This window comes from Siniperca chuatsi, linkage group LG8, assembly GCF_020085105.1.
Source record: "Siniperca chuatsi isolate FFG_IHB_CAS linkage group LG8, ASM2008510v1, whole genome shotgun sequence".
Taxonomy (NCBI): Eukaryota; Metazoa; Chordata; class Actinopteri; order Centrarchiformes; family Sinipercidae; genus Siniperca; species Siniperca chuatsi.
This window is the reverse complement of record NC_058049.1, coordinates 23,385,653-23,397,309: the sequence shown is the minus strand read 5'-3', so window position 1 is coordinate 23,397,309 and position 11,657 is coordinate 23,385,653. Positions and strand designations below refer to the sequence as shown.

Genomic DNA, 11,657 nt, shown 5'->3' with positions numbered 1-11,657 from the left:
TGGCATCAAGTATTCAAATAGTTTACTCATTATGTACACAAATAAATTGCTATATCCACTACCTAATCCCTTGTGATGGAAAAATATGAGGTGAGAATGCAAATATGCAAAGGCAACTTTTATTTACAGAGGAGTCCAAAGCTGCAAATGAAGCACATATCATCAAGCTGTTCAGTCTCTATACGTGCAAACTTGTACAGAAAAAAAATAAATAAATAAAATCAACCCCCCCAAAATCCACCACCCTTATAGAGATCATGTTCATGGTATACTTGTGCACAAAAAGTCTAGTTTTGTGACAAACTCCCTTCTAGTGACCACGATAAGAAGGTCAGATGAGTGATTACAGTAGATACATTTTTTTGTCCTTATCTAACAAAAACACCTGTAGTAACTGTTTGTGTATGACTGCCAAATGTCTTGCTGCAATGTGATTAAAACAGAACACATTTCAATGCACAGTAAGAATCTACATCACATTGTTGCATTAAGTGGTAACCGATGTATTAAACATATTGAGTTATCGCATTCCTATTTTTTTGTTTGATTATTTTATTTTGTTAGTATCAGTATCATTACATATTTTGATGTAGTTTGAGTATCTTTACGTGTCACACTTTTCTTTGACTGTTCAGCCGCTGTGTTTATCACGGCCTGTTAACTACACAAGTCCTCCTCTGCTTACTTCAAAAACGAGAAATATGAAATGCATCAGTTCCTGTTTTTCACAGAGCAGAGCTTAACAGACACAAAGTGTTCACAATAGCTAATGAGTAACACTTTCATGAACTGGCAGGAAGTCCAGTCACTGTTGTATTTTAAACACAGAGCAGCAAAAGGGACATTTAGTTTTGTGAAATGTATTACAGATTATCAACAGCCCATTCCTACATCTTGAAGCAACTAGAGAAAGCGTCGCTTCCAAAACCGAGTCAGACGGAGGACCACTGTGGATGACCTGCACAGTGCTCCAATAGGAGTGAACAGGTTTAAAGCTCATTTTAATGCTGACTGCTGCTGGTTGTATGTTGCTGGTTCCAGCAAAAACTTCTGCTTCAGCTTTTAAAATGAGTCTGTGCTGCATGAATTGTGACCTGTGTGGTTTGAAAACCCTAACGTCAGTCAGTTATTTTAAAATGATGTGTCAATTTCTTCAATCAACTCTTTATATACTGTATGCGCACTGTATCTGATACACTGAAAATGCTAGTTCCTTTTCAGCTAGTCCTTTTTTTTTGATTCACTTGAAAGCAACCAATAACACCCCCCCCCCAAAAGCTAAAATTCAATTGCGCAGTCTGCCTTTAAGGAGATAAATACATTCAACATAAATTGAGGAGGTTTATTGGTTGTCATATGATTGTGGGAATCATATGAATGAGCAAACATCATGAATACGATACTAGTGTCAACTTAAAATAGAAATAAAAATGATTAGCTGTACAGTGTAAATAGGCTTTGGTGGATGATGGATTCCTAAAAAGGGCCTCAAACCCCTGAACAACAGTGGTGCCATGTTCAACCAACTGAGCTGTGACAAATCACAAAGAAACACACAGCGCAGGGTAAAAAGTAGAGTTAGCCCCATCTCTTGTCTTAACATACATCCATATAGTACCTCTAGTTAAAGTGATGTGTCACGTTTGTAGAACATCCCAAGCTCTTAGTAAAGAGCTTAGATCTACCGGATCTACTTCTTACATTTGTATTGTAGATTTGTAATTTGTATTGTGATGCAAGTGTAACTTTGACTTGGTTTAGGGGCTGCCTGTGCTTCTCTAAAGTCATCATTTACTTTGGTTTGTTAGAAAAGTTCAAACATTCTGCCAGTGTGAAATATCGCCTTGAAACCACATAAACAATTATTTACCTGCAGCAACAGCTAACAAGACTAATTAAGGTGATGTTGATGATGGTTCTGTTAAGTAACGATACTTAAAAATATATCAATCCCAGCTGCACTTGATGCCCCATATACACTAGGTCATTACAGTGAGTGTGAGTGTACGTGATGTCCGATACATTTTTCCATATTTTATTTTTTCTCTTATGCTCAGTGTGACAAGGAATGTTAAGTTACAGGTTGTTGTTTTTTTTGTACGTTTTTTTTTTTTACAGAAAATTACAGTGATTAATCAGAGATCATGTAATCACAGAAAAACATCATAATGAAATGTGCTCAAAACAATAGTATTTTTAAAATTACACACTCAAAATATTAAGAAGTAAAATCTCTGCAAGTCAACCCGTGTCTCGTCTACACACTTCAACAGTAGTGCACATTTTCCTCTTCACACAAGTGAATCATTTCAGTGAATGTCTTCAAAGAGCTGAGAACACCAAATTAAAAATCCACACATTGGAGTGCAATCAGTAAACTACTTTTGATTCAAACTGATTAAATAATCGATGTGAAACACTATTGTCCTAACTCATGCTCAGGATATAAAAATGTAATGCACAAGAACTACAGTAATGTGTACAGCAGCATTGGATCAATTATAGGGACATGACAAAGTTTACCCCACAGAGTCAAGTTTGCATATTTGGTAACTTTTCTTTTTACAAACAGACTCAGACAATCTCCACAAAATATTGCCATCATTATTAGCATTGAACAACAATCACATTGTGATTTATTAACGTTTTTAGTTCCGAGTAACTGGTTTGGATTTCATATCAGATTCAATAAAAAGTTGTTGCACTTAAATAAATGTAAGATAAATGAAGTGATTTTTGTTTTTACACCTTTGTCATATATTCTACAATTATTCACATTTACAGCTTAACCATTTTGCTTTACCCCAGTTGTTTGGATTTGTGACTTATAACACGTACTTGGATCAAGAATAACGGCCAGAGTTAGCACTACCAAAACATTGCTAATAGCAGAGGATTTTTCATTTCCGTATCGTTCCATACTTGGGAACACTGGTTATCACAATGAACCAGAAAAGCAGTTGAAGAAAAAAAATAAAGGTATTTCAAGAAGCAGTTTGGAAGCTGGCGATCTACGAAAAAGGCCAGTTTAGATCATATATTTGTTGGAACAAACACTGAGGCTGGTGGTTTGCTTCGCTCGTCCTCACTGCTTAAAATCTCATTTGCCTTCTTTTTGCTGTATGCTTTGCCAAACCCGGATAATTATATGCAAATTATGTAGAGCTGCTGTCTATAATCGATAATATATAAAGTTTGTGATGTAGATGTGGATGTCATGGTGCCTGGCAATGATGTTGCTGTTCTGTGCTATTGTTTTTGACATAAAAAAGATCTTCTAATAAAATCTAAGTGTCAAAAAAAGGCCTGTTTAAAACCTACAATAGACCAATGGGCCTATGAAGAGAGGTCATTGTATGTACTTAATTATGTTGTTATATAAAAAGGACTCTTGTTGTAAGATGTTCACTAATGGAAATGTGTATATTTAGAAACATAACACTACTGAGCATATTACTGCAAAAGGACAGTGAAAGTGTTTTCATGCTTGGGCTTCTGTATTCTTGTTTTTCTGGACACAAGGCTCACATATAATCAGATATGAAAGCTGTTTTGAGCTTGGATGGAGTTAAATGAATGTCTCATTGGTACCCTAACTGTTGATCTATTATAGGTCCCATATTGGCAATATGACTCTGTATTATATTGAGCCTTCCAGTACAAACCCCCCCACTAATGACCGGAGTGGGATCACTGCAATGGCCACAGCTTTTTCATCAGAGTGTATGCACTGACGGCATATCACATAATCCATGCCTTATTTGAGGGTGCTGCTGTTGGATGACATGCTGTGCACCCGGGCATGAACAGCGTTTATCATAGTAGATCACTGTCAATCAACCTGTTTGATGATGTGCAATCAATCCAAGACTGAGAAGAACTTTTGATGATAACACCCCATCACCACCCCATATTATACTGTTTCATCAAAACGGTTTAGTCTAATGTTCAGCAACCTTTATATGGAATTCAGTTGTTTTTTTTGCCATCATGCAATAACTTTAGAACACTGGCAAGGGCAGAGCTGAAACTAAGGAGAGAGACTGAGGGCTGAGTGAGGACTTTTTCTGTAGTTTGGATGTTTACTTTCTGTGTTTGTGTGGGTTTTTTCACACACCAAAAGACCAAGTGACCAAGGCACTGGCCTCAGAACTGCCGTTGGTTGGGCACTGTGCTGTGGCTGTCAACTGCTGCTAAATAGTTAGGAAAGGTCAAATGCAGAGGACAAATTGCCCCACTGGGATTTAAAAAGTACAACGTACAATGTCCATTTCCATCAGTGAGTATAATATGCAGCTCCTAGAGCAGTCATCTGCTTTTACAATAAAGTTTGACTTCAGAGTAGCTTGGCAGCTTCTGTATGGTCACATGGGCACTGTGCGTTGAAAAGAAGCACTTACTAAACAATGTGTCAAATGATGATGGATGGTAACTGATCAGTTTAAGTTACAATGCATAAAATGGTCGGCTAATTTGGCAAATGAAGGCACTGAAAAAATGAGTATTTGATAAAAACATCACTACACTGTAGTGTAGAGATACATACAACGTATTCCCGCAGCATCAGAGTCTCATATTACAGACTATGAAGAGCAAGTAAGTTCATTTTCATTTCATGAGGCAAAAAGCTGGTGAGCTTTGACACGAAGAGTACACACAACAAACCTCTCCTTTGGTGCTGGACACTATCTGTCCTGGTTGTCCAACCTGAGGCCACAGTCCGAGGCGTCCTCAGAGGGAGTGTCTAGGACAGGATTGACAAACCCTTCAAACTCAGTGTCTGCAGTGTCCTCTGGATGGGTACTCACAAAATCATTCTCCCACTCCAGTGCGGTGGAGTCCTCGGAGGCCGAGGTCGGGCCGCTGTTCATCTGCTTGCTGCCGGGCCTCAGGGCTGCGCGCAGGATGTCCTCCTCTGTCCGAGACCTCTCCCAGGCTGGAAGCGCACGATTGATTCCTACGACGCAAGGACACGAGCTTTCACTCTGACGGCAGAAGTCACTGAAGTCAAAAACTGCTGCAGGCAGTGATCTGGTGGCTCAGAGGAAACCTGTTCCTACCCAAGACTTTCTAAACCAAATTGAAAACTTAACACACTACAATGAAATGTATTTTTAGGTCTTTTATGGAACCTAGCTTAGATGCTATATATGTATAGATAGGATTTATTTATTTTTTTTGGTCAGAGCTGAATTGACCATATTTATCTGTTGAGCTGTAATAAAAAACACAGGTAAAACAGTCGTAGTGACGAATAAATACGAGTGCAGTAAAGTATATCATTAAAATGAAACAAACACACAGCGAGGTGCCCAATAACGGCACAATAAACTAAGATCAGCAGAATCTACAGCCAAGCTTCCTAAATAACGCTGATGCCTGGACCAGAGGGGGCTGTTGGCGTTATGGTACTGAATATGGCCACAATTAGGAATGTGTTTCTGCTGAATGGCAACCAACAATCCTTACATACCGATTTGCTTCACACCTGTTATTTAAACATTCGGATGGAGGAGGGTTGATACATATGAGATGTACTGTATGCACTGTGCACAAATGGCCTGCTCTGCCTCCTCCTCCTCCTCCTCCTCTTTGCTGCAGTGTCACTGAAGAACAGAATCGATCTTGGCTGAGAAATTACCGGAGCCCTGGTGTGGAGGCAGAGAAAGCTCTGACTTGGTCCCCCGGAGTGATCGAACTACTTCAATCGAAGTTCAATCAGTAGGTTACAAGAATGTTTGATGGATCAGTGATTTGTGACAGACCAAACCTCAGAAAGGAAAGACTTGAGAGTAAAATCAACTGCTCAGGAAGATAAAGCTTTCCAAATTGAGCAAAAACTAAAACCCTCACCTTCCTCGTCTTCCCACTCGAGATCCAGTGAGGTCCCGTCATCGTTGGTGGAGCGGGTCTTGGTGGTGAAATCCCAGCTGTACTCTGTGTTGGGAGTCACCACGTTCGTGTCAGAGGGCAGCCCTGGAAACAAAGAGTCAAATATTACAACAAAGTGCATGTAACTCCTACCTTTTCAATGCAGTATACTCTGAACTGACTGTGTGTGTACCTGTGTATAGTTAGAGCTAATACAATTAAAGGTTCACTTACTGGTGCTCCTGAAAGCCTCGGACTGGGCTTTTACATTATGGAGGTAGACATCAAAATCCTCCCCAGAGGCTTGTCTGGAACAGGCAGTGATAACAATCAACACAACTATAACAGAACTGTAAGAACATTCACTCATAGCTTTGACACAAAACTCAGTGTGCCTGAATAAGGTTTTCCATTTTGGATGAGACGAGAGCTGATACTGCGCTCAGCTTTGTGCGCTTGCAGCTCCCTTCTGGCACAGTGAAAATTAGTTAAGCATTGAATTCTGAGACCGGATCCGTTGTATCACTGCCTGACTGCAGGAACAAACTGTGCATGCACTCACATCATTATATCAATGTTTCTGTTGAGAGCTTACAAAAGAAATGTGCAAGATTCTGTCTGCCAAATAGCAACAAATGAAAACATCATACATCGGAGGTGCTGAGAGATAGAGTTGTTGATTAATTATTAAATGACTGATTTGCCAGATGTTCTGGTTTTCAAATTTCTCTTTGCAGCTGCCAGTGTGGATGAAAGACTCTCTTAACTTCTTAAGCTTTAAATACATCCAGCATTACTGTCTACTAAGTATGTCTACTAAAACCCATTAAAACCTCATGACCGCAGCTTGTCCTCAGCTCAACAACTATCCTGTTGTCCAATGAACTTAAGTAACTCACTTCCTTTGCTGAGTTTCACTGCCGGAGCCATCTGCTTTTCCTCGTTTCCTCTGGGCAGACAGCTGCTAACAATAAAACCATAGATCAAGTAAAAAGATATCTTCCTATGAATAAAATACAGACTATATTAATAAAAAAAACAACAACAAACATTTCCCAGTTTTGGTGCTATCAAGGAAACGTGAGCAAATAACTTAATAACAAAACAAAGAAACACCAGAGAAGCAGTGGAATGCGGCATGAAAAGCAAAGAAATCCCTGCAGTGATTCTTTTTTCCCCCGCCCACAGTCGCATTTTCATTATATCACTATGAAAGGTCATTTTCCTGCAGCAGGCCTTTCCCTGAAACAGTATGGGAAATATAAAGCCATGATACTGACCAAAAAGCCTTGCTGCAATACTGCAATACTGTCCACATTTCTCTATTCATGATGTGAGGACTTCAGTGACTGTAATGGTATTATTTGCAGCATGGGCCTTGTCTTGTCCTCAGTTCACTGCTTGTACTTATGAATAAGGTTCATTGCCAGTTTGATGTCTATTGGCACTTTAGTCCTTGCTGTATATTATGCATCATCTACTGGCTATTATTCCACCCTGAAGTGCACAACGGAAATAAATGTGACATCTGTTGCCTCTCTACAATAAAGTGACTGAAATACTTAAAGTTAGCATTGTTCCATTACAGCTATGATGTATTGATTTTTTTGTCTATAGGATGATCAAGAATGCTAACAATGCTAACAAGTTGTTTGTCAGGTAAATAAAGCAGTGAAACAGATAACACTTCCCCTGACTGGATAACAAGGACAGGTTAATGAGGACAAAAAGAAGACTGAACAGAGGAAATATCACTGTGTCCCTTTAAGATGCAGAAGGCGGAGGACTGGAAATGCTGGGAAGCCTCTGCACAGGGCCAGTAGGTTAGAGGAGAAGCTGTTTTAGCCAAGCAGTAAGTCAAACTGGCAGAAGGGAGCGCTCAGTGCCGCCTCACCTCCTTCAATTTTCGTTCACGTGCCAACCTGGCGGCCTCACGCTGGGCGGCATTTCTAGCCTCCTCTTCTAGCCTTAACTTCTCCTCTTGTGCCTCTAACTGAAGCAGAAATAACAAAAATGAAACAAAACACAAAACACAGAACAGAAAATTACAAAACAGAAAAAACAATGCAGCAAATTAAAAATAAGCAAAAATAGGTCTAAAACGTAAAATGAAATAAAGGGGTCACTCTAAAGGTGCACGTTTAAAATTGTGTCTCACCTCCACTTGTAGCTTCTGGTCTATCAGGATCTGCTCGTCTGAGATCGCAGTGTAGCAGTGTTCTTTGAGGTGCTTGATCTCATCTTCGCTGATGGGCCTAGTAAAAGAGCAACAGAAAACACTTAAAGGTAAACTGTTCTTTCAAATTCTTTCCAAGTTTTTTGGGTCAAAGAAGAGATTTTTCTTTCTTACCTTGGGCAGGGCTGTGGGCTCTCAGCCTGCAATGCAACGAACAACATTTTACTATACAGCAAATGCATCTTCCTTGCTGCACTGTTTGACTCAAGTCTGTCTCAACTAGTAGTCTGGGACTCTGCAGACTGTAATCGAATTACTCCCTGACTGCTGTATCACAGTGATGGGTGCACATTGGCGTACCAATTATTTTCTATCCATCACTGGAGGATGGATATCAGAGGAAAGTCTGACAGGAGTCTGAAAGTAAAAAGTATCCTGGGAGTACCAGGGTATTGCAGCTTTTAATTAGACTACACGTCTCATAAAACACAGTCTATTACAATGTAATTGGTTCCAATAATAGAGTTGAGAGAAAACTCACTAACAATGTTTTCCTTAAACTGATTTAGGGAATGAACGCTCGTACATACAAACAGATCATCAGAACATGATCAGACTTACCTCATCACTCTCTACCAGATTTTCAAACTGCAAAATTAAAAGTCACAGTTAGACATTATACAAACATTATACTGAAAAGTCATCATTAAAAAAAAAACAACTAACAAATGTACGACTCATACCTCTATTGTATAATGTTCCCCTGTGGTACTGCTTCGGAAGTATTTTGACCTATATGAATAATTAAGAGAGCATGAGCATCACTAGCAATAATCTGAATCCTGTTAAAGGCCTGTCATTTTAGACAGACAGTTAGCTGCAAAAGTAGATGATGCATAAACATTTAATCTGAAATGCTGCTATTTCACATGAAATAGTATGTATCTTGTATGACGATTACATTGTATACCACTGACATCAAAATAAACTTGTGACGGGAAAAGAGAATCGACAGCTACTGCTGAAGGAATAAACTCAGTATGAGATATATAGGCATCGTGGTCAAAATCTAGGCGTTTTATGCCAACATTATGAGCATTTGTGTGTTTGTAATTTTTGACCAACTTTGCCTGTCTGTATGGCAGACTATGTACAGATTCAAATCACTGCACGGTGAATGAATACGTTGGTCATCTGTAACGGTCCCCAAAATCAACCTCAGCAACTTTCCACAACAAAACATATGCTAAAACTTTAGTAACCGAACCCAAATGCCAGTGAACTGCTGTAAATACAGTGATGAATGTTGTGTCTATATTCTCAAGACTAAACAGGTAAATTGACCAATGTGCCTTACTATCCAAAACTTGACGTCTTCCTTTAACCCTTAAACACATTAAAGACCCTTCAAAAGCAGTACGTTCTTGGATATTGAAGGGTTCTGATCATAGTAATTTAGTAACATAGTAATGAAAGATGTGTCTGAAGCATCTGATGATGAGGACCTGATTTTGTCCCGAGTGTTGAATCAAATAATTCAGAGGCTGAAGCAGAAGCACAGCGTACACAGCCATGCTGCAATGACTACAAGACTGTGACTTGTGATCACTGTGCTGACTAATTTGGTTTGGTAAGTGCCAGTCATTGAGCAGTAACACAGTATGTGTAACACAGTACAAAATATGTGTGTGTGTGTGTGTGTGTGTGTGTGTGCGCAAGTTTGGAATCTGAAATTGACTGGGAAAAAAACAAAAATTAATGACGAAAATCTGTTTTGGGGGTTTATCTTTGTTAGAATTAGGTTCTGATCAGTTTACATGCAATGGTATTTTAAATCGTAGACAAATAAGTAACGGCTCTCTAAAGACCCGAGGTATGTCGGAATATATGCATTCAAGAGTTAATGTGTTAATAAACACTGAATCTTATATGGCAGAAAACAGCTGCTGAAAAGAGCTTTTTCATGGCCGATTTTGACTTGTAACAGCAAGAAAAACACAGGCGTAACTATTAATATTAACGATTGGTTCAGTTCCATTTAAGTGTCCCAGTAAGTGATGCCAACATGCACAATACCAGGACCCTGGAACAAGCTGCCTAAATCCATTGCAGCCATAATTAACGTTATTGATTACACCTGTGTTTTTCATGCTATCACATGTCAAAATGTCTGCAGTGAAATATGTATATATATTGCTCTCTTTTGGCTGAATCCTTAAGGCGTGTTGCTGACTTCACAGCTGGTGTTTTGCTTTTGACAGGTGATAGGCCAGCTTTCTGTGAGATAACTGACTTATTAACTCCTTTGCGCATTATGTCCTTGATTAAGTTAAGATTGATTTAAGCTTTCAGATGTTAAACCTCAGGTTTATGTCCATTAAAAACCAAATTTAACTTTATATTATTCTTTTGATTCCACTTTATTGAGTGTGGCACAGACCCCCAGTTACGATGGCTGTCATTTTACAAAGTTAAAACATGACATGGGAGCAGGCAAAGTGGACGTTTCCAAATTTGTAATGAGGTTTCCAATCCCACACTACTATCTTATAAGTACCACTGTATCCGTCAGCTCGGGGATGTAACCATATGGAAGTGATGGTATGAGTGTGAAACAGCTTGCTGCTGGATGAGAGCAAGCTTTAGCCTTCTGTAATCTTAACAAAGCACAAGGTAAAGTCAGACGAAAAAACATCAATTATTAACCTTAAATCTGATGACCCAACGGCCTGCAACTAACGCAAGAACTGAGACCCAGTATATGCATCAGGATTGAGATTCAAGACAGACTGAACTACATGATCCAAATATTAGTCTACAAGCCTTGTCAAAGACTTCTTAAACAGCCCTAGCTCAGTCTGTAATTTATGCTAGTGCTCTCATTTGCCCTAGCTAAACTACATGTCCAGACTGTTGACAATAGGGGTGGGGTCTTGATTTATCTTGGCATTAGCTGGCTGCAGGTTAGACCCCACAGAGACCGTACAAAAGCGTAACCAGTAACTTTACTGACTGGCCTTTATCTCTCGGTTACAACATCACTAGCAGGCTAACACACAGAGCTGTCAAACGTCTTAGACACTCTGTGGTGTCAGTTATCGGCTAACCAACTTTTAGCTATCGTTAGCAGTAACCGGATACGCTGGTTCAGATAATGCTTTTATGCTAACGTTAGTTAGCTCACCTAGCTAGTGCCATGTTTCACTTACCCGCCTCCTCTCTGGATCCTGTTGGCTTCTCTCCTGAAGAGCCCAACACAGTATCCCCAGCAGTTGCCCATCGCATTGTCAAATATTCCTATTATCTAGCTGCCTAGCTAGTAATCTGACAGCTGCTGGTGCTTCAGTGTAGGTAGCTACATCTCCTAGTCCAGTCCTGCTCCAGCCACTTCCTCATCCTCCTCTCTCCAACAGACAGAAACGTTCAACACCACCGCCTTCTGTCGTTTTTTGGTAACTTGTAATTCATAAATATGACCAGGGTTTGTCAGAACCTAATGTAGAGACATTATTTGAAAATTGGATCAGATTGCTTATTGCATTGCACAGATGTCAATATAAGCTATCAGGTCACTGATGTATGTATTTACTGGAATACATTACAAATGTAG

The 11,657-nt window shown here is 39.5% G+C and overlaps 1 protein-coding gene across 3 annotated transcripts; it reads right to left on the bottom strand.

The window, feature by feature from the left end:
* Window positions 1–2,019: 2,019 nt before the first annotated feature.
* On the bottom strand, window positions 2,020–11,472 carry ap1ar (adaptor related protein complex 1 associated regulatory protein). 3 transcript variants are annotated; one of them, XM_044204320.1, is made up of 10 exons: window positions 11,257–11,472; window positions 8,791–8,839; window positions 8,669–8,695; window positions 8,222–8,247; window positions 8,030–8,126; window positions 7,766–7,864; window positions 6,771–6,835; window positions 6,106–6,179; window positions 5,854–5,976; window positions 2,020–4,957 (listed from the first exon to the last, which is right to left on the bottom strand). In XM_044204320.1, the coding sequence occupies exons 1-10, from the start codon at window positions 11,325–11,327 to the stop codon at window positions 4,686–4,688; spliced, it is 903 nt and encodes a 300-aa protein (XP_044060255.1). In that variant the 5' UTR covers window positions 11,328–11,472; the 3' UTR covers window positions 2,020–4,685. The 3 variants fall into 3 exon arrangements, with proteins under 3 accessions (XP_044060255.1, XP_044060256.1, XP_044060257.1); XM_044204321.1 differs by having other exon boundaries at window positions 6,771–6,832; XM_044204322.1 differs by lacking the exon at window positions 7,766–7,864 and having other exon boundaries at window positions 6,771–6,832.
* Between the last annotated feature and the right edge of the window lie 185 nt (window positions 11,473–11,657).

What these genes read in the sequence shown, in the direction of transcription:
- ap1ar (XM_044204320.1), bottom strand. Translation starts at nt 11,327, where the DNA reads ATGGGCAACTGCTGGGGATACTGTGTTGGGCTCTTCAGGAGAGAAGCC. An exon ending in GTGAACGAAAATTGAAGGAG is followed by an intron (nt 6,836 to 7,765) that starts GTGAGGCGGCAC and finishes TTTTATTGTTAG; the next exon opens with CAGCTGTCTGCCCAGAGGAA. An exon ending in AGTGAAACTCAGCAAAGGAA is followed by an intron (nt 6,180 to 6,770) that starts GTGAGTTACTTA and finishes TGCCTGTTCCAG; the next exon opens with ACAAGCCTCTGGGGAGGATT.